Source organism: Pleurodeles waltl, chromosome 4_1, assembly GCF_031143425.1.
Source record: "Pleurodeles waltl isolate 20211129_DDA chromosome 4_1, aPleWal1.hap1.20221129, whole genome shotgun sequence".
Lineage (NCBI taxonomy): Eukaryota > Metazoa > Chordata > Amphibia > Caudata > Salamandridae > Pleurodeles > Pleurodeles waltl.
Window position 1 is genome coordinate 670,064,458 of NC_090442.1, and position 22,238 is coordinate 670,086,695.

At 44.5% G+C, this 22,238-nt stretch overlaps 1 protein-coding gene across 4 annotated transcripts in view; it reads right to left on the reverse strand.

Annotated features, from left to right (window-relative positions):
- The window catches only part of MDM1 (Mdm1 nuclear protein), a 326,554-nt gene that overhangs the window by 13,004 nt on the left and 291,312 nt on the right, over window positions 1–22,238 (reverse strand). For 3 of the 4 annotated variants that reach the window (XM_069229178.1, XM_069229176.1, XM_069229175.1), the window contains 2 exons: window positions 20,980–21,226; window positions 5,990–6,052 (listed from right to left, as the gene is read on the reverse strand). In XM_069229178.1, coding sequence (XP_069085279.1) covers window positions 5,990–6,052; window positions 20,980–21,226 — 310 coding nt within the window. The remainder of the gene's footprint in view (window positions 1–5,989; window positions 6,053–20,979; window positions 21,227–22,238) is intronic. The other variant, XM_069229177.1, reaches the window with a different exon arrangement.

Consider the following 22,238-nt stretch of genomic DNA (forward strand, 5'->3'; position numbering starts at 1 on the left):
GTTTAAGTGAAGTCATACTCTTCTCTGAAACCTGCCTTAGAAAATAGCAATCAAGACCCAGAGAAGGCAACCCTCTCTGTCATTAAGAGTTTTTTAAATGAAAGCCTCCGAGACTAAACAGTCCTTGGAGATATGCTAGGCCTTGTGGCGGAAATAGATTAATTTTTTGTGTGGGTATTTTCTCTTTATATTTTTCTCCCCACAGATGAAATAATGTTTAAATAAATATCTTGAAGACTCATTCATGATTTAGTCCAACAGGAAAAATGAACAAAGGATCAATTTCCCAAGTGTTAAAAAAACAATAGAATCTGTTTACCATCTGAACCTGGTGGTGAATGAGTCCCAAGAGTCAAAAGAGTATCTTGGTTAGGAAGAGAAATGAGCTGGGGAATTCACACAATAACCACAGTAGAAGAGCAATTATGCTCATGAACTAAAACTGAAAAAAACACTGAAATTCTAAAGTTATGGGTAGGACCACAATCTATAACTCACACAAGAGCCATGAAAACCATAATGCGCACAGCAAATCCAATGCTCTTGACCTTACTCTTAATGAAACAGATGCAATTACAAAGGTTGTTATCGTATTAGAGATGGAATTATGGATTGCATTACTCTTACCACTTTGACAGATATGACTATGAATGTAGTACCATTTACTGGGTTGAGTATGTGCTGTTTATATTTTTATATTTGTTATTTGTGTCATAAAACTAACAAATGTTGCACCTTAACCTTTACATATACAACATTTCCCTGCACCCAAACCTCCTTGGGCAGTCCGTATAAGAAGGTGATATACGGTGCGTTGTCACAAAAAGCCTGGAGCTTGCCCACCCTTCCGTGCTGCTGTCAACAAGGAGCACTGTCTTGAGGTGAGAAGCCACAAAGGACAGTTGTGCAGTGGATCAAAGGGAGTGCATATCAAATATGTGAGGATCTTCCTGTAGGAAGAAGAAATTAAAGCAGCAGCAAGTTCCTGCATGCCCTTTCTAGAACAAGAGGCATTACTCAAATGCAATAATACAAGAGCTGAGAATGAGCCTTTGAACACTATGCCTAAAAAATATATATCGTATTGTATTGGTGCAGGGTTACACTCATGGAGCAGATGATGGACCATTAGGTTCTGGCTTCAGTCTTGAAGCTACAACAAGGTACACAGGGAAGACAGTGCATGACATGACATACTATTTAGAACTTACTCAACCATGCCATTAGATCGTAATAACTTAGGTAAAAACTAATAGGCTAGGGATGCGTGATGAAATAGGATTGGACCTTTTTAACCTTTGCTCCAATTTGTGTCATTATTGGTGAGCTGTTAACAATATTTTCAGTCTTTCTAATGCAACTGATTTGTAGATGAATAACGTATAATACATAATCATTTAGTGAAATATAAATTGTGCACGTGTACTGATTTTAGGGTAACAAGTTGGAGCTGACTACCAACACTCCGTTTTAGTACAGTCCAACTCGTTAGGGGCAGTGTGTGAGGCACTGGTCAGTCCTTCAAAAAGGTTTTTATTTGGGGCAGAGGGGCGGGGATAAGAGATCTACTAGGTGTGACAGCAATCAATTGGGGCTAGTGCGACACAATGGTGAGAAGACATTAAAACAAAATACTGTTATAATGGCAATGCCTTCAGCGTTTGTTTAGTAGCACATCCACCTCATTTGAAGCAACCCAAACTTCAGCCAATGAGGAAGAAGTGCCCCTTATAGGCCACCATAGCTCAGATTTCATGTCACATATATGAGAAGATTATATACTAAATAGGCCTCTGATCAGGGAGGAGAGAGGGTCACATGTGGCTTTATGAAAGATATGAATGCTTGTTAACTGGAGCTACAGGTAACTAATTTCTTCTCCAGTATGGATGTTTCATATATTCACATGCTTGAATCAGATTAGTAAGCAACACATGACAATCATAATAAATACAAGGAAGCGGGAAGCAGGCACACATTTACTGAAATAAGTAATGAAGAATAGCCTGTCTTGCTGCTAAGTAGTCTTGCATTCACATCACAGTACTAGTGCTTTGTGAATGTGTGCCTGCTCTTTCCATTAGCAGCACGGCAGATGTCTCATAAAGACACAACAGAATAGAGTGCTGCAGTCGTAGCCATGCTCAAGGTGGACTACACCCTCACTTGCCCCTGAAGTGGACGCTTGGCCTTGTTGTGGTAGAAAGTGATGCAGGTTGATAACCAACTTGCTATTCCCTGCTTGGAAAGGGGTTGGCCTATTCTTGGATGACCAAAGGACAAAAACAGTTGGGCAGTACAGCGGATGTCTTTCGTTCTATTAATGTAAAGCTTAGTGCACATGTGTACATCAAAACAGTGCAAAGTCCTATCCGCTGATGTTGTGGGAATTGGAAAAAAGGATTGCAGAATAATGGGTTTATTGAGATGGAAGCCAGTAGGAACTTTGGAAAAAAAATTGGGATTGGCCGGTAAGATGACTCTGTCTCTGGTGGAATGAAGTTAGTGTTATTCTATAGTAAATGTATTGATTTCTCCTACTCTTCGCGCTGATGTATGCACCAAGAGAAACAACGTTTTCCAAGAGAGGAACCTTACATGTGGTTTATGGATGGGTTTGAATGGAGGCAATATAAGTTTGCTCAGGACAGTATTTAATTCCCATGGCTCTGGTGGTTGTTGCATCAGGGGAAAGGCTCTGAAAAGTCCCTCGATAAATTGCATATTATCTGCAAGAAAAGTGTGGCTGAGTTGTCTCCCACTCTCCCAAACAGTGAGACTGCTGCCACATGAACTTCTATTGAGGAGTATTTTAGACCATCTTTTGCCAGGTTCAGCAAATAAGGACATATCTGATGAGATGGTATTGCTTTTGGATGGAATCCTTTGGTCCTGCACCAGACACAAAAGTGTTTCCATTAGGCATTGTAGATTCTTGTGGTAGCTGGCGCTTGGGCCGGCACCAGAACAATTCTACATTCTGCTATGAGCTCAAGATGACTATACTTACTCTATATCGCCAGGTACCACGCGGTCAGGCTCAACGACCAAAGGTTACAGTGCAGATTGTCTCCATTGTCCCTAGAGAGCAACTTGTGATGCATTTCCAATCATACTGAAGGCCATGCAGAGATTTTCAGGAGTTCTATGAACCAGTACTGGCAAGGTCAGGCAGGAGAAAAGAGTTTCAGGGTACAATAGGACCATGGGAATCAGGGGAAATTGTGAAAAGGCATGGGCGAAGAAGCTGGACTATCCAATTGAAAAGGAATTGCCCTTGGATCCTGGTTGACAAAACCTATTGCCATAATAGTGGTATTTTTGTTGTCCCAGGGGGGTCAAACAAATCTAATGTAAATTTGGCAAAGCTGTGATTCACTTGGTCTCAGTGGAGCTCCCATTCACGGCAATCCAATAATGGTCAACTGAGTGCATCAGCCTGATCATTTTGCCATCCAGGGAGATACTTCACACCAATGTCCATGGAATGGGAGATGGCTCAGTCCAACAGTGACTGTACCTCTTCTGACAAAGGCCTGGATCTCGTTTCTCTTTGTTAGGCAATGCAAAACAATGGTGCAGTGTTGTCTGTTCTTATGAGAACTGCTTGACTGCCATCCATGGAAGACATTACTGAAGACCCAGTCTTATGGCTTGGAGTTATCGAATGTTTATGTGGAACTTCTTTTCTTTATCTGACCATAATTCTTTGGTTAAGAGTTCCTTCGTGTGAGCTCCATGGAGGCATGTGTTGTAAATATCACTATGTCCAATGAATTATGGAAGGGTAGCCTTGTGTAGAGATTCTTAGAGTATCACCACTATACCAATGCTTGCTTCAAACACATTGTGACTTGGAATATGTCATCCCATGAGCCATGAATTTGTTTCTATTGCCTGTCCAGCAACTGCAATTTCAAATGAAACTGCCTGTTTCATTTGGAATTGCAATTGCTCTGAAAACTCATTATCGTAACAAAATTGTGAGTTTGCTGCAAAGCAGTTGTGTCAGGAAACTTGTTTTACATCCCACAATGTTGGGATGCAAAACTAATACACACCCAAACCTTGGGCAAGGCAGCAGGTGAAATAGATTTCACTCAGCAGCCACTGTACCACCCTCTTTGCCAAAGTAAAAAGTGTACTGTACAGGTGTCAGCTACTTCAATTCTCCTTTGATATCATTATCTAGTGTTCAATCAAGGCCCAGACGAAGTGACAGCTGCCGGAAGCATTGTTTGCAATTGAAAACTGGATACTGAAACAATTGTGAATTGCCATGGCCTCCTTCAATTTAAAAAAAAAAAAGTGAAGGAAGCCAGACCCAGCTGAGAGCAGACTCTGTACCCTCTCTACCACCATTCCATGAGCCATCCGTGTTAACAAAATGACATTATCTCAGTATTCTAGAGATAAAGGGGATGGTTGATGTGGGTGTAAACTTGTCTACATAGCAAAACAAAAATATACGAAATTCACAAGTTAGTGTAGCACCTCAACATTAGTGGGCACCCTCTCTGTCCTCACCTAACCTCGATTCCAAAACCAGCCAGAAACATTTTCAACATCACAGAGGTATCCACGCAAAGACACTCATCCATACACTTATTCAGTTGCTCATTCATATGTAATTTACACCTACTACAAGTAATGGAGGAGAATGAATTTACATTAAGAACTTAAACTTAGTGTCCACTCCCGGCGACCATATTAATTCTTAACAGCACCCCTGACATCATTTGTGGAAACTGAATATGAGATTTCAAAAACTCAGTAAGTATGTGGACGTAACAAAGCGTGGAGGATTAATGATTACTATTTACAGCCCCTGAGATGCCATATGTAAGTGTGCAAGGGAGGGCTAGAATTGAAGGTGAGACATTCCAAAGAGACCTTGATAAAAATAGACAAGGTTTCCGAATGCAGCAGAGCAGGGAGCTACTGAGGGAAGTCACGCTTTCCTTCCCAGCTTTAGGGAAAGGCTACGGAGGATTTCTGACTATTGTGCGTCAGCTCTTGAGCAAGGTTGGTGTCTTTGGTTTATATTTTTAACGCATTCTGGGGGTCCTGAAGGCCAAGCCCTATATTTTTCAAAACACTTCTCGGCTGCCATGAGAGACTGAGGAATGTGGTTCTAAAATTAAGCAGGACTTCAGCTCGACCACATATAAATTATGTTGCCTGCTGGGCTGTTTTGTCTTTAAATGACTCGTGTTGTTCAAGAAAATCGACATGATTTTTCAACATATTAACTATTTGAGTTTTTAAGCTGTGCAATGTTTTTACTACAGGGAAAATCAGCCTACTTTAATTATAACCCTCACATGATTGCGAACATCTCAACATCCTGATTCAAACAAGATGGATGTCATTGAAATATTTCAAAGAGTTTTGACCAATCATTTTGGTTTGGTGTTCTGGCATAAAGAAAATTCGAATTTTTTGGAGTTTTCCTGCTGTTCACAAGGATTGAAAGAGATGTATACCTAAATGCAATGTACAGCTGTTTTGTGGAGTTTTTTTGTCAAAAAATGTCTAGATCGAAATTCACCAAACCTGCAAAAGGCATTGAATAAAGTTATGCACTAATGTCTTCGGAACTTGGTGCACATCTATTCTGGCAGTTTGTGTTTATGCATAGAAAAAACACATTCAGGGATTTTGTTGCAAACTTGTACCTTTGGGATGACTTTTAACGCTCGTTTCATATATTGGTTGAGGAAGAAACATTATCAGCAATGTAAAAAAAAAAAAAACATACATATGTTCTTTGGATTCAATCTGAACTACAGATTCATGTTTTTTTAATTTTTTTAAAGAGAAGCATTTTTCAAAACTCTGTAAATACTGCTGGTATGAACTACCCAAATATATATACACTAAATAACATTCTCTCATCCCCCTTGAGTACCCCTCACGATAAAATAATGATCACCAATACAAACTGAACAAGAATAAAATGTTAAACATGCAAAAAAATAAGAAATACCGTCATCAGTTGATGTTATCTCACTGAGTGGTAACTTAAATTGATTGTAGTTCGCAAAGTGTCCTAAGTGGTACAAATGCAAAACAAGTGAAAAAAACATGCAAACTAAAATGAAAATTATAACATTTTGACAGCATGTGACCAAAGTGTAACAAGATACATATATGTAACAACTGATTTACAGGCCTTGAACTGTGCTCCGGTTAATCTTTACTTTCCAGAAAAATGAAACCTATTTAGCACTCATCATTTACAGTATATACGTTGGCCAACTTGATTACTACCTTTGGAAACAGGTAAACTCTACATTACATTGTTGCCAGAATTCCATTACTCTTAACACGGATAGCCATCAAAGCTACATAACGTTGTAAAGCTATTGTGCCTCAGCTCTTGAGCAATGGACTTCACCAATAAGCAGTGCTTAATTTGTAAATAAACAGGTGCCAGTGCTCAAAGCCCTCCTCTTAAACACGTGGCTGCTGCAATTAAACGTGTGAACATGGAATACTGAGGCAGCGTAATCCTGGAGGCATCTCAGGGCTCTTTAATCCATATAAAGCCACTCCCTGCCCCTCCAGCTCACTGTTGCAGCTTTCTACTTTCTCCCTTTGTGACGCTTTTTCGTTTTTCCCTTCATCCTTCTTTCCCATATGTGTCTTTTGCTCACAGCAAATGCTTGAGGCAGAAGGATAAGCCACGGCCCTAAAAAATAAGTGCCGGAAACAAAAAGCACAAATTAAGCACTGGCTTGAGCTGATGTTGCTCAAAAGGTGCTCAGAATTATTTCTGTATTTATCAGTGTAGACATTCCTGGGTGGCTCTGGAGTCTTTACATTCAACAAAAGGAAAAACATCAGCATTAAACAGGATAGCACATTAAACAATGGAATGAGTTGAACAGTGGAAGGACTTTTTATTACTCATCTGTGAGGATTTTAAGAGAAAGGTATTGATCGAGGCGCAGCATGGATTCCCGTGATGGTGGACATGGCTCTGTAGAGCTCTGAACGTGCTTGCCCTCAAAGCCTGCAACATCCTTGCAGTCACCCATCAAAATCACAAAGAGTACATGGATCAATTCGGCTATATGACCTAAACCTGGATTATGAGGAGCTCACCTGGTGTAGTTGTGGACAGGTCAGGACCTGCCGGCTCAGTGCTGCTGAGATCCCTGTTGGGCACATGCGTGGTTGATAGAGTCCAGGTGGGACCTGTGGACTGGGCACAGCTGGTGCGATGCGGCCTGGGACAAGGATGCTGCCCGGCTGGGACCCCCGGGTCAAGTGTGAAAGATCTGTTGCGGCCTGTGAGAGGCACTGACCCACTGTGAGAGGGGCCGACACTCTCCACCATAAAAGCGGTATGTGATGTTGTCAGGCCGGTCATTCCCTGAAGGGGCCTAGATGTGGGGGCTAAAAGGTGAGTGTGAGTGGGGAAAGTGAGTGCTCCCTGTGGACACAGTGCCACCCTGGTGGGGGACTAGAATATGCATGGACTGCACAGAACACAGACAACTGGACAGGCCTCACTTTTTACAAAAGGGCCTGGGGCTGGTGGGGCTCAGGCTGACTCTGTGGACTCTTTGGTTCCAGCCTTTCCTCATCTACTGGCCAGCTGGCTAGCCCTTCTACGACTGGGGATAGGGAGGAGTCTGTCCGGCCACGAGATGGCAGGAGCTACAGCAGAAAGTTTTTATACCAGTGAAATGTGGTGGTCCCATGTGTCACAGGTGCTGGTAGCGACCTTCCTTGACAGCTTGTGCAGCACAGTACCACGGGTAGACGCATCTGTAGGAGCACCACAAAGCATTGACTCTTCCTGGTTCGATGCCGATTCTGGGTGGGCGTTGGGCAGTGGAATAGTTAGACCATCCAACTTGGGCTTTATGGACAGCTGACAGGTGTCCAGGAGATCACAACCATGGGCACTAAATGAATGAATGAATGAATGAATGAAAAGCAACTTGTAGAGCACACAGGTACTTCTTGAAGTGTCACAGTGCTGTGCTTTTTGGTTACCTACAGAGTGCAGTCAGATCATCTACTCGTTGGAAAAGCCAGGTCTTCAGCCTTTTCTTGAACAATGTGGTGACATCCACTGAGCGTAGCTCAAGAGGGAGTTTGTTTCATTTCATTGGACCAAGATAGGAGAACGTTCGTCCATCAGTTCTCATGCAGTGAATCTTAGGACTCCTCGCAAGGAGGCTGTTGGATGACCACAGGTTTCTAGAGAGGGCATAGAAATTGGTATGGTGTAGTGCTTTGTGGACCAGATGTAATTTTTTGAGGAGAATTCTCTTCTATACTGGAAACCAGTGAAGGGCATGCTGGTGTGGGACACGTGTGTGCTTTAAGGCAGGCTAAGGAGAATGCGGGCTGCCATATTCTGGACCACCTGAAGCTTGTTGAGCAGACAGTCCGGGAGTCCCCAATATGATGCACTTCTATAATCCAACCTGGAAGTTATGAGTGCCTGGATGACTGCTTTTTTTTAAAGAGAAAGAAACAAGTAAACTTGGACGAATTTGCCAGGTCTCTCACCACTGACCCCTCTCAGTGGAGGCTAGTGGTCACACTACAGACTTTTGAGACGCAAATTGGGGAGGTTGAATCTAAGGTTACCCTCCTACTACAAGACCTAAGGAACGTAGTTGACAATGTAACGGAAGCAGAGGGATGAACTGAAGCACTGGTGGAATCAATGAAAGATATGAGCATAAAGGTTCACAAACTGAAAACCACAAACCTTGACCTGCCTCGCAGGGTGGAAGACATTGAAGTAAGGTCAGTGCGTAATAACATCTGAACAGCTCGATTTTCCTAGGGTTTGAAGGTCAAAGATGTTATGGCCTTCCTGGAGACTTGGCTGAAACAGTAACTGACTGGATCTCTAATATAGCCTCCATTTGCGACTGAGTGTGCACATTGCATATTCAGTCAGTGTCTGATCCCTGGTGCATTGCCCCTGTGCTATGATTGCTCAATTACTGAACTACAGCAACAGAAAATCTATTATCCAGGTGGCAAGAACATTCTCAAATCTTACCTATGAGTCGCACTAATGTTTGATATTTCCGGTCTACACTAAGTTAGTGCAGCAATAAAGAAGATTGTTTGACATGGTGAAGCAACAACTGTGTGCCAAGGGTCTGCACTTCATTCTGATACTTCCAGCAAAATTTAAAGTACTTTTTAAAACTAAATCCCACTTTTGTGAATCTCCTGATAAGGCCAAGTCTTGGTTTGAGAAACAACCTTTCCTCTCGCAAGAGTCAAAGACAAGGCGAGAATCTGCAGAAATGAAAAAGGCTCTGCTCTCAGAAGCAGCAGACCCTCTACTGATGAAGAGGCCGAATGAGACAGGCAGGAAGGAACGAGACCCTATAGGTCAGCAACACAGTACGCTGTCCTCCTGATGATGACTAGAATGTTGAAGGGGACACTGCAGTCAACTGTACCTCTCTGATGCCACCTGACAGACCTTAATCGAATCCGCATTAAGAGCAGAATGTCTTTTTGCTACCCAACTGCCTAGCCCTGGGGAGGCCTATGACCAGTGGCTACTGGGCTCAATGGACTGCCTGGCTGAATCTTTGGTGTGTGGTGTCTTGGAGATACTTTTTTGTTCCGCTGAACTCCAGCCTGTATCTCAGGCTAGTCATCTCTATGGGAGGCAGTGCACTAGTATATTCTACAGCAGATGGTAGCTATTATTATTATTAATGTGCTATGAGCAATGCATCCAATTGTGCCTGTTTTTCTCTCCCTTATTGATTATTATTTCTATTCTCCTTATTGTTGGTCATAGTTCTGTTCCATTTCCCAACTGGCAGAGTCATTTTTTTATTGGTTTGGAGTAACAGATATGTCCTTCTCAGGAAAGTAGGGTCGGGGGAGTTGGGGATTCAAGGTCACTTTATTGACCCACTAAGTTCTATTTTACGCTAGTCCTATGTGCTGGGTTATTTGAATGTCATCACATTGTATTTATTCATGCAAGTTTCAGGATCATGGCTATTGTGTTCCCATCTGAATCCTTAAAGGCTACTGTGTAATACCCTGGAATCTTAATGGACTTAATGATGAGCTGAAAAGAGGTGCAGTGATTTCCTATATCAAGAGATTTCAAGCTGCGGGAGACACACCTGCTTGGCTCAAATTGCTATTTCCTGTACCGTCACGGCTACTGTATAGTGTACCATGCAGGTTATACCAGCGCTTCTAGAGATGGCTATCCTCCTAAAGACTACTTTCCTGTTATCAACACTTAAGGTGTCCAAAGACCCCTTTGGCAGATTTGTCAAGATTGAGGGGCTCCAGGAGAGCTGACCATGGACTTTAATTAGTGTAGACGTGCACCCACTCTTACTAGACTCAATGTTGAAGGCAATTTCACAGCTGTTAACAGAGTCACCGCTGGGTTCAACCCTTGTCTGGGCTTATAATTTATACTTTAATGCTATAATGATTAACCACATCAACACAAAGTCACACTCAACAAAAGCCCAATCTCAGCGATTAAATATGTGGATGGATGCCCTGAGCCCCATAGATACTAGGCAATTGCAACACCATGAGCTGAGGCAGTACACACTCCCAAATGGTACTCCCTGGCAGCATACTGATTATCTGTTTGTCCCCTCCACAGAAGTCAGCTACAGCGGTTGCACAGGCATACTTCCAAAGGATATGTCAGATCACTAACTTATTGTTTTGGCCATACATATGAAGCCAGGGGAACTGCTCGATTGAATGCTTGGTGGCTGTTGGGCGATTCTTTAGCAATTATATATTGAAAATATTGCTGACTATTTTACTCTCAATAAGGGTATGGTATCATCCTCGGTTATGCTTTGGGAAGCAATTAGGACAGTCATCATGGGTAACTCTTTATCTTTCATTATTGGGAAAAAGAAAGAACATGAGGTGGACCAGATGAAACTGGAAAAGGAAATTATACACCTAGACTGCATTGACTCCACTAACCCCATGGGGGAGACAGCATAATCTACATATCGTCATGGTTACTCTCAAGCAAAAAAGGTACATAAAATCTCTTTGTATGAGGACGACATGCTTAGCATGTCCTGCAGACTACCACTATGATTCCCAGCCTCATGGAAAAAACTAGAAATTTATGGAAATGCGTCTGGGCTCAGGGTGAATTGGGGGCAATCCTCAATGACCCTGATAAAGGGTGATCCCCACTAGAATGGATGAAGTTCAGAGTAGCAAGTAGTTGGAAGTGGTTTCTGATACCTGAGTATGACTCTAATGTAGGAATAAAACATTACACGGCTGATGGTTCAACTTAAAAACAACTTTGCAGAGTAAGTTGCTCTACCTCTCCCCTTCATACTGCCATTCATGTTCTTTTCAGACCTCCAGGCCAGATCAGTGATTATCTATGGGCAGGTAATATCCCACGAGTATCATTCCTGAAATGTCTCCAGTTAACCAATGATGCCAGGTTGGGCTGGGCAGATGTCAGGTTTTATTATTGGGCCTCCCTAATTGTTTCAATTAATGTCTGGTTTCATGGAGACAGGCTGACCCAGCTCATAGACGTACATTGGAACTGCTTAATGACTACAGATTACTGAATTTAATGTATTTATTGTATGGCGATGCCCTTGTCCTTACCCCAACTTTAGTGACTAGACTGCCTACTGTGTGCCGGCAAGCAGCATTAAAAAATATTAAATGGTTCAAAGAATGAACTGCGGTAACTCCTCTGTGGCACAGACTAGCAGCTTTTCAGAGTTTTCTTGGTGGGACTTAATAGGTATAGCCCTTTGAGATGTCTAGAAGAGCAGCCACATTAAATAATTTGAGGAGTTAGCAGTGGAGGTCCATCTGCATAACTCACAATTTTATCAATATTTACAGGTGAGGCACTCCCTAGATGTATGTCGAGAGAACCTAAAAGCATAGCCCTTTTAAGGTTAAGTCAGGTTAGTGGGGCCATTTCAAGTCTATATAATGCCCTGGGAAGACACTGTCCCAACCCACTTCTGCAGCTTAGGGAGGCATACGTGAGGGCTGTCAAAGAAGGCAATAGGACTGAAATTAAAATGACATCTATGGGGCTAGCCATTTCCATGGATTTTTTACTTATTCAATTTATGTACTTACATAGCTTTTCCTATTGCCCAGCACAGCTCTAGCGCATAGGTCAGGAGGTAAGTCCTGACAGCCTTCGGTATAATGCTGCCCCCAGCACTTGCTGTATGGGAGTGTCCAGTGATACACGGTATGTATGAGGGCGAAGAAAGGTATACAGTACCACTGGTGGGACAAGTGGGCCCCTTCGACCAAACATGGCTTCTAGGGTACCAAAAAATACTTTTACATTTGGAATCCAAGGACTGCCTTCAATGCAGCCTTATAAAGAAATCATCAAGAATATGTAGATATGTCATTCACACTGAGTTGTTTGACTAAGTCATGATTAATTTACAAACATGCTGTGGTAATTCTTTTCGTGCACCTGGCACCTAACTACACGTTTTCTCTTTGTATGGCAAAAATTAATAAAAAGAGATATAAAAAAAAGAGAAAGATGTTGGATACTTTGCAGAACCGGAGAGAGCCTAGGAGATTCAAGGAATGAGTTCCAATGTTTTGGTGTTAAAGATGAGGGGGCCTGGCAAATTAGCCATTGCTTCTAGCCTGAGAGGACTAGCAGTAGTGTTTGGCAAATCTTTGAAGAGAAGACTAGGTCTCTGCCTGGCAAATTTCAATCACCGGGATCCATGGACAGCTTTGTGAAACCTACCATGACCCTACTGGGATTGAATCTAACGCGTTCAGGTTCATCCATATTTACAAAGCATAGCAAAGTTTAATGGAAACAGTGACTGTTAGAAATTCGGTCTTTGGTTGACAGTCAGGTTCCCCCCTGTTCAAGCAAGGACCCTCACTCTAGTCAGGGTAAAAGAGAATCACCCTCAGATAACCCCTGCTTACCCCCTTGGTAGCTTGGCAGAGCAGTAGGCTTAACTTCAGAGTGCTAGGTGTAAAGTATTTGTACCAACACACACAGTAACTCAATGAAAACACTTCAAAATGACACAACACTGGTTTAGAAAAATAGGAAATACTTATCTAAACAAAACAAGGCCAAAACGACAAAAATCCACAATACACCAGTCAAGTTATTAATAAAAATGCAAAAAGAGTCTTTAAGTAGTTTTAAACCCAACGCTAGCGGTGCTACCTGGTGCGCGTCAAAAATAACCCCGCACGGGCGGGTGTGCGGGTGGGCTTGCGATGAGTCAATATCACTCACGAGCGAGACCTAGCGTCTTCTTGCACACGGGTCCGGCCAGGCCTTGCGTTGTTTTTCCACGCCCAGCAATGGTTTGAGTCAGAAATTCAGTTGCACAATTATCCGAAAACCACGCATCGCAGGTTGCGGTCTCCCAGCCTCTGTCTGCGATGCTGCGTGTCGTTTCTCCAGCTCTGTGAGTCGTTTCTTCGGTCATGTTGCAGACGAGTGTCTATTTTCAGCTGTGAAGCCGCCGGCGTGTCATTTTTTAAGCCGCAGATCGGAGTTGCGTCGATCTTTTCCCTGCACGGCATCCTGTGCCTGGATTTCTTCCTCTTAGGCTGCCAACTTCTCCTTTCAGGGTCCCAGGAACTGGATGGGCACCACAGGGCAGAGTAGGGGGTCTCTTCAGAGACTCCAAGTGCTGGCAGAGAGAAGTCTTTGCTGTCCCTGAGACTTCAAACAACAGGAGGCAAGCTCTAAATCAAGCCCTTGGAGATCTTCCTCAAGCAGGAATATACCACAAAGTCCAGTCTTTGTCCCCTTGCACAGGCAGAAACAGCAACTGCAGGATAGCTCCAAAAAGCACAGTCACAGGCAGGGCAGCTCTTCTTCCTCAGCTCTTCCCCAGGCAGAGGTTCCTCTTGGTTTCCGGAAGTGTTCTAAAGTCTGTGGTTTTGGGTGCCCTTCTTATACCCAATTTCTCCTTTGAAGTAGGCCTATTTCAAAGTAAAGTCTCTTTTGAATGTGAAATCCAGCCTTGCCCAGGCCAGGCCCCAGACACTCACCAGGGGGTTGGAGACTGCATTGTGTGAGGGCAGGCACATCCCTTTCAGGTGTGAGTGACCACTCCTCCCCTCCCTCTAGCACAGATGGCTCATCAGGAAATGCAGACTACAGACCAGCTCCCATTTGTGTCACTGTCTAGTGTGAGGTGCAACCAGCCCAACTGTCAAACTGACCCAGACAGAGAATTCACAAACAGGCAGAGTCTAATAATAAGCAAGAAAATGCTCACTTTCTAGAAGTGGCATTTTCAAAACACAATCTCAAAATCAACTTTACTAAAAGATGTATTTTTAAATTGTGAGTTCAGAGACCCCAAACTCCACATGTCCATCCGCTCCCAAAGGGAATCTACACTTTAATCAGATTTAAAGGTAATTCCCATATTAACCTATGAGAGGGACAGGCCTTGCAACAGTGAAAAACAAATTTAGCAATATTTCACTGTCAGGACATATAAAACACATTACTATATGTCGTACCTTAACCATACACTGCACCCTGCCCTTGGGGCTATCTAGGGCCTACCTTAGGGGTGTCTGACATGTACGAAAAGGGAAGGTTTACGCCTGGCAAGTGGGTACACTTGCCGAGTCGAATTTACAGTCATGACATGATTACAGAGCTACTTATGTGGGTGGCACAACCAGTGCTGCAGGCCCACTAGTAGCATTTGATTTACAGGCCCTGGGATCTCCAGTGCACTTTATTAGGGACTTACTATTAAATCAAATATGCCAATCATGGATAAGCCAATTACATACAATGTACACAGAGAGCATATGCACTTTAGCACTGGTTAGCAGCGGTAAAGCGCTCAGAGTTCAAAAGCCAACAGCAACAGCTCAGAAAAAATAGGAGGCAGGAGGCAAAAAGATTGGGGATGACCCTGCATAAGCAAAAAAGTCCAACAGTGACCCACTATGAAATAGTGTTCTTTGTCACAGCCTTTATCTTCTGAGCCCTAGTATTAGTCTGTTCAACATACAATGAGGCTGCCCTCACAGTGTACAGCCTATGTAAATTTTCCTCCTCCTTTGAAGGGTAGGGAGGAGGAAATGGGGGCTGACTGGCTTATATGAAAGGTGGGCACTATGTTTGGCAGAGAGGAATAGTAAAATGTTGTACAAGAAGGCAGGATCGACAGGACTGGAAGCCGATTCAGTGGGCAAACAGATGTGATGTAAGGGCCACCAGAAATTCCGTTTTCGAGACACATTTGGGCAACTCGGAAGAGGGTCAACAAGCAAAGCCTTAAGGAATGTAAATTCTAAAGTCAAATTCTACTGCTAAATCATGTAACACCCAGGAGGAAACACATGCAGCAGCCCCTTCCAATTCCTCACTACCATCAGTAACCCAAAGAATAAAGGCTGATAAGGGAGTAATATGAAACATATATATTACAACTAAGTAGCTAATGGTCAAAACTGCCAGACTCTGCTGGGCTAAAGAAAGTGCAAATCCCAGAACATCATCCCCAAAGGAATCTAGGTGTTTTTGGACACAAACATTAGCCATCAGTCAGAGTAAACTAATTTGGGTGAAGGCTTCCCAACAGCAGCAACATCAGCTACTTCTAAAGGAAGATGAAAGACATTCAGTTGGCACAGCTCAATCCGAATGAACATGAGCATCTCAGAGAGTTCTCAACCAGCCTGCAGAAAAAAAAAACAGATCTGCTCTGTCCAAAAGGAGAAGAGGAGGCTGAATACTGATTCAAAAGATAAACAAACTAAATCATCCCTGCCCAGTCTGAGGCAATGAGAGGAGCAGAGGATTATCTGAGACATTCTAGGGACTTTCTCAAGGACATGAGTGTGGTGTACTCGGAGAGAATGCACGTAGAAAGCTTTGCTTCCACTGAAAGTAGAAACCATCTCACAACAATGCTTGTAGTGGAAAATACAGTAAAGAGAACAGGGGACACTTCTTGTTAAGGAATGAAGCAATCTTGTGCACCCCAAATGTGAATATATCAGGCTGAAGCCCTCACTCGTGATCATTCAAAGATGGCTTGCTCAAGTGTCCGACCATTTGTTCAACAAGCCTGGTCACTGGAAACACTGTGATCAAGGGTCACTGGCACATGTCTTGACCTCCAAGCAAAATGTCTTGGATCCTACTCCACCCTCCTTATTCACATAGCTGATCATTATGGTGTTGTCTGCCAGAACCTGCACTGCCAAATACATGATAAAGAGAAAGAAGGCCTTCACAGCAAAGTAGATGATCCACTATACTTCCACATTTATATACATGTAGTCTTTTGTCATCTTCTACTAATAACCATCCCAATCCATGGAGGAAGCATCCATTTGAATTGGATGCCTGCAACAAAGGATCCCAAAATGGTGGGCTCACTGCAAGGTTGGACGGGCACATCTCCCAGTCCAGATGTGACAGCATCGAGGCCGATGTAGCCACTTATTCCAATTAAAGAGCTCTAATTCTCCATACATAGGGAAAAAATGAGTCACACAATGCAGAGCGTTTCCCAAGTAGGTAAGTTTCACTGAAACTGAAACACTGGGAACTGCATGCAGGCAAAAGCAGTGTCCACTAATACGCCAATGAAGAGGTGACACTGAGTTGGAAAGAAGTGAAACCTTTAATGACTTCCAAAGAATCCAGCCCATGAAGGAGCTTGAGAATGCACGCCACATGGTTGGAGACCAAATGTGGTGCGTTCCACTTCACTAATCATTCTATAGATATGGAAGTATGTGGAATACAACCTTCTGAGGAAAGCACCAAGAATTTGGTGATATTCTCAGGTGCTGTTGTGAGGCCAATGCTGGGATTCCAGTATAAAATGGAGATAAAGTCTGGAACTGGGACTCTAATGTGAAAGTAAACTACTTCTGGTACAGGGACGTAAGGACATGGCATCAGGGACAACATCTTGAATTTCTACTGCCTGAAGAAAAGTAAATGAAATACTCCACCTGTTGGTGGCGGCTCGGTCTGGTTGGCTAAAGATTAAGTTCAGCCAGGTGGAGTGTGCTACTCCAGTCCAGGGTGGTCAAGTATACCTGCTACATAACCTGCGCTCACCCTTGGATTGCTTGGCTTGGAGCAGTCAGGCTTATCTCAGAGGCAATGTGTACAGCAACAGCACATTCCCACAACATACTGGCAGAATGACCCCAAAAAGCGACTTCACACAGGTTGTATGTATAGAAAAATTGTATTCAACACACACACATGATTAACAAACACAGTTTGATTACAATGTGATCTCAGTGTAAATGTCAATGAGCACACAACACACAATTATATTAAATGTAAACTTGGGAGTGAACCTCAATGAACCACACAGCACACAATAATACACCCTACCACATTAAACATTGATCACTGTATATACATTTGAAGAAACCACTCCTTCTCTCCCCGCATAAGGTGCCCACCTGCTATCAGCACAAGGCCCACCCTCACAGTACCCATGATCAGTGTAACACACGCGATCTGGGGCACGCTGCACGGTAGACAGTATCAGCACAATGTATATTACAGTAAGCCACACTCCCACCTAGACCCAAAGCCTCAGCAGCACTAGTGAACTGTGATATCAGCCTTATGAACTCCCTGGCAGAGCCCAAGCACCCAGCAACACCACAGTGCTGCCCCAGCACTTACTCGCTCTCGCTCAGCCTCACTCCCTCAGACCCACTCCGCACCTAGGCACAGGGTCTGGGCACCAGCTGTCGCTGGTACGCATGCACACACTTTCATAAGCACTTGTTTCCGGCACCCTAATGCTATGCCCTGACAACGGGCAAGTGGATGCCCATACTCTTGCACTCTTTGGCCCCGCCCTCCACCTACCAACCAGCCTCCAGTTGAGCTCGCCCCATCGCAACCTCCAAGATTAGAGTAACTTTCCCTCACGGCTAAGTCACTACTCCCCAGGTGTCGGAGTCAAAGTGGGGAACAGGAAAGGCAAAAGCCAGTAAACAATTAAGGAGAAGATGTTCAGGCTCCGAATAGAAGGTCAGCAAGACACAGGGGGATGGTCACCAGGGCTAACCGTTAGACTCAGAGGCACCCAGCCCTGCCAGACATTGCAATGTTACCAAATAGTAACCAAATTAGGCACCGTCAGGGCGTGTTGACTCAACCCGCCCTTGAACTTCAGGTTGCACACAACAAGTTACCAGGTCATTGCCTCTGAATTGGAGAATCCCTGTCTGGTGCCCGTGAACTTCCCGTGGCCCCAGACAGGTTCGATCCCACGTAGAATGTCCTCGGTGCCGTGCCCCCGATGACTGGGTGTTCCCGGACAGCATCAGGTTTCTTTAACCAACTCCTAGCGTTGTACCCCCCTCGATAGGAGGCATTGGTCTGGTGCGTGATGACTTGAACTGCACTAGACCTTCCAGTTCCACTCAGGACTTGGTTTCCATACTCCTCGGGGTTGAGGTACTCTGTCCAGTAAGCTATGACCTTAGCAACACTGGATTCTCTGGGCGAACACACTAGACGCAAGTTCTGTTGTGCAATGATAATAGCACTCCTCGGGTTGCAATGACACCTCAGCAGGTTCTAACCTATGACCAGGTACAGCACACAACGAGCATACAGCAGAGGGTGACACAAGAGAAATGCTCCCACTTGACCTCAACAAGCCCCCAGCAGGGTCCAACTACAGTGATCTGTTCTCTTCACAAGCCGTCTCGGGGTGCAGTGGTCCCCATGATGAACAGCCAAACACCAGTTGCTTGAGCAGTACGCTGCTACCCCACACCTGGTGTGCCCTGTCTCCAGACTTAGTTGCTGGTCCACATGCACAATGCTCCTGCCAGGTACAGTCCGCAGGCAGGCATGCATGTTCTCCAGATATTACCGATCAAGTTCTTGGATGTCCCTGAGACCTCCACAGAGAACAAAGGGCAGCCAACCTGCCCTTGTAAAGCCACTTCAGGATGCCACACAGCAGCAGGCAATCAGCCTTAGGCCAGTCTCTAGAAGGTAAGGGTGAGATGATCCCCTTCCTTGGACATTTATCCTCCTGGGCACCCAGATTCCTCTAACAGTGTGCCGACACGGTCCTGCCACACTGGTCCCACTTATCCGTTGGTGGTACTCTAAGTTGCAGACTTTGAGTACCCCCTACTGACACTAAGTGAAACTTTTGAAGTGGGGGGTGGTTCAAAAGGTATTTCTCTGAATCACAGATATCTCCCCTAAATTTCTGCATGTCTGCCCTGGGGTTCTGGAATGCAGATCTTTATCTTAATGGGTGCCAGGTTCTGGCTCAGTGAGGCCAAGTGTCACAACCTCTCCCCACCATCTATCTCACCAGGCCCCAAATGGCAGGGATCTGTCATTCTGAATGCCCGAGTTTTATAGCAGTCATCAGGGGAATGTGCAAAGCTACCATTACCAATGGCTCAGGCTTGTAATACTGAATTCAACGATACCAAACAGTATGAGGCTGCTCCGCTGCAATCCCTTGTTGCAACCGGGCTTAATAAACCTTGGTGTCCCCATATCACTGTATGGGTACAGCAGCTCTCCATGGCAGTGCGAACATGAGTGGTGTTTGGCACTCCCTGGGCACTTGTGCCCTAGCGCACACACCAGGTGACATTTCGGTTACAGCCACCACCATGGTGCTCATGCGCCTTGGTCGGTCTGAGCCTTCGGGCACCATTCCTATCATGAATACCCACGCCGTTGTCATTTCAGCTATCGGTGCATCTACATAGAAACCACCCCACCCAGCGTAGACATGGATACCCAGGTTGGAGAGGCAAACCCCCATCAATACGTGGCCCGGGTACTCAAACCCACACCTGGGTGACAGTGCCACTTTCTAACTCGTATGGATGGCATGGGCACTTTCACCTTGCATTGGTAGAGAAAAAGTGCTCTGAACTCCAAGGCTCTTGAGTTGTATGGTGACCAGCACACCACACTGTGGGGTCTCCAGCGCATGGGTATGCTGGTATTGGCTGGCTGGTATAGGCCGGCTATGCCGGGCCCGTACTTTACCCAGCACTACAGGCCTGAAGCACACTCAGGGTCCAACCATGGCTGGTCCCACACACTCTGGCCGGCAGGGTCTCCCCACTAATTAGGTACCCATGCCTGCACCTCCATCCTGCCCACACAGGGGACCGATGCTTGTGGCCTATGGCCACATGTCAGGTAACCAGCATCCCACCTTGGGCTACGGCCAGCTCCCTTCCGGTATGAGTTCCCACCCTAGGTGGTCCCCCTCTACCTGGGCACCTCCTTCGGGAAGTGCCCGTCCGGCTCCATGCCAACCACTGACCCCGTGCAAACACCACAATTTTCATGCAAATGTCTCAACATTACTGCAGCCCTAGCGAATGTGGTGCTTTAAAAAGTACTGCAAATAAATAAAGTGAAAGAAAGAATAATGGAGATACTGCTATGCTAGTTTTCACTTGCTGACAGTTTCTGGCACTGGACAGAAGCATACTGTGACAGGTCACTAGTTTTGAGCAATGGCAACCGTCTAGAGGGCTGTACCATGTTTATGGCACTGCATTTGCTATATATGTTCTCAGGAGTTAAATGGCAGCCAACTGATCAGGTGTCTACTCCCTGATGCTGACATGCACTTTTAGGAAACTGGTTGGCATAAAGAAATCTTGGGCACCGGCTTGTCTCGAACCTCTTATTTGTATAAAATAGGTGAGTTAGTACTGCTACAAAAAGGGTTGTGTACATGGGTTCCTATCCGAACTAGAGGGTCTACTTCAATTAAGTATCCTCTTTGCCTATGTGCTGCTATACTTATTTTGTTCAGATTCTAGTTTAGGCTCCTCTTTCTGTGGGTTCCTGGAGGTAAGGGGTGTGGGAATTAACAGTTCTTGAGCAAGTAAGAAAGGTACTGCAATATATAAAACAACAAATAAAAATAAATACATAGATTATTAACTCATAGCACATCTTACCATTATGTTGAAATTCTGGGTCTCTGAGGGCTCCTTGAATTCGACACGAGTGACTCCAGTATGGTGAATTAGAAACAGTGGGAGACTTTTGCAAAGGAATAGTGTTCCAATATTCTTGGTGTGCTTTAACAGGCGAAGATATTTTTTCACAATCACCCATTTTGGGCCACTGATCTTCTCTCAAAGGTATGGGATCAATAGTTCTCATTCCAGCTGCATGTGGTGACAAGATAAACACATCTTCATCCTAAAATATAAAAAAGGCATTAAGTAGGAAGAGATAAACATTGAAAATTCAGTGAGGTAAACTCCAGGGATCTGAACCCAGCAACAGATCAATATAAAATATTATCATACAATATGATTTGCTTGAGTGTAGTTTTTGGATACTTGATAAATGTCCCTCGTCAGGATTCTTCAAAGTGTTCGATAGAGAAAGAACAATAACGAGAGTTGAGGTGCTTAAGATGAGCTGATCTGTTAGTTCTTAGAAGGTTGTTTTGCATAATATTGCATACATTTGTATCCGTTATCTGTAAATGGTTATAGTTTATTAATCCAGCTCAACTTTTAACAATTTAATGTATTTTAGATCTAGCTTTAAAAAGAAGCATGGTTCTTCACAAATAACATTTTTAACAGCAGGATCATCTTAAAACAGGTTGCTAAACAAAAGCAGCATGGTGCATGCGGTTTACAGGGAATAGAATGGGCTAGGTGTGTGTGAAAATGTAATGTGAATAGTACTAATCAATACAATATACCGTTGATTTTTAACATACTTACATTACACGCTTACAATTCAGAGACACAGGCCCTCATTCCAACATTGACGGGCGGCGGAGGCCGCCCGTCAATGTTGCGCGTCAGGAATACCGCTCCGCGGTCCAGAGACCGCGGAGGGTATTCCAAGTTTTCCCCTGGGCTGGCGGGCGGCCGCCGAAAGGCCGCCCGCCAGCCCAGGGGAAAACGACCTTCCCACCATGAAGCCGGCTCGTAATCGAGCCGGCGGAGTGGGAAGGTGCGACGGGTGCTGTTGCACCCGTCGCGTATTTCACAGTCTGCAAGGCAGACAGTGAAATACATTTTGGGGCCCTCTTACGGGGGCCCCTGCAGTGCCCATGCCGTTGGCATGGGCACTTCAGGGGCCCCCAGGGGCCCCGCGACTCCCCCTCCCGCCATCCGGTTCCCGGCGGGAGAACCGCCAGGAACTGGATGGCGGGAGGGGGAGTCGGAATCCCCAAGCCGGCGCAGCAAGC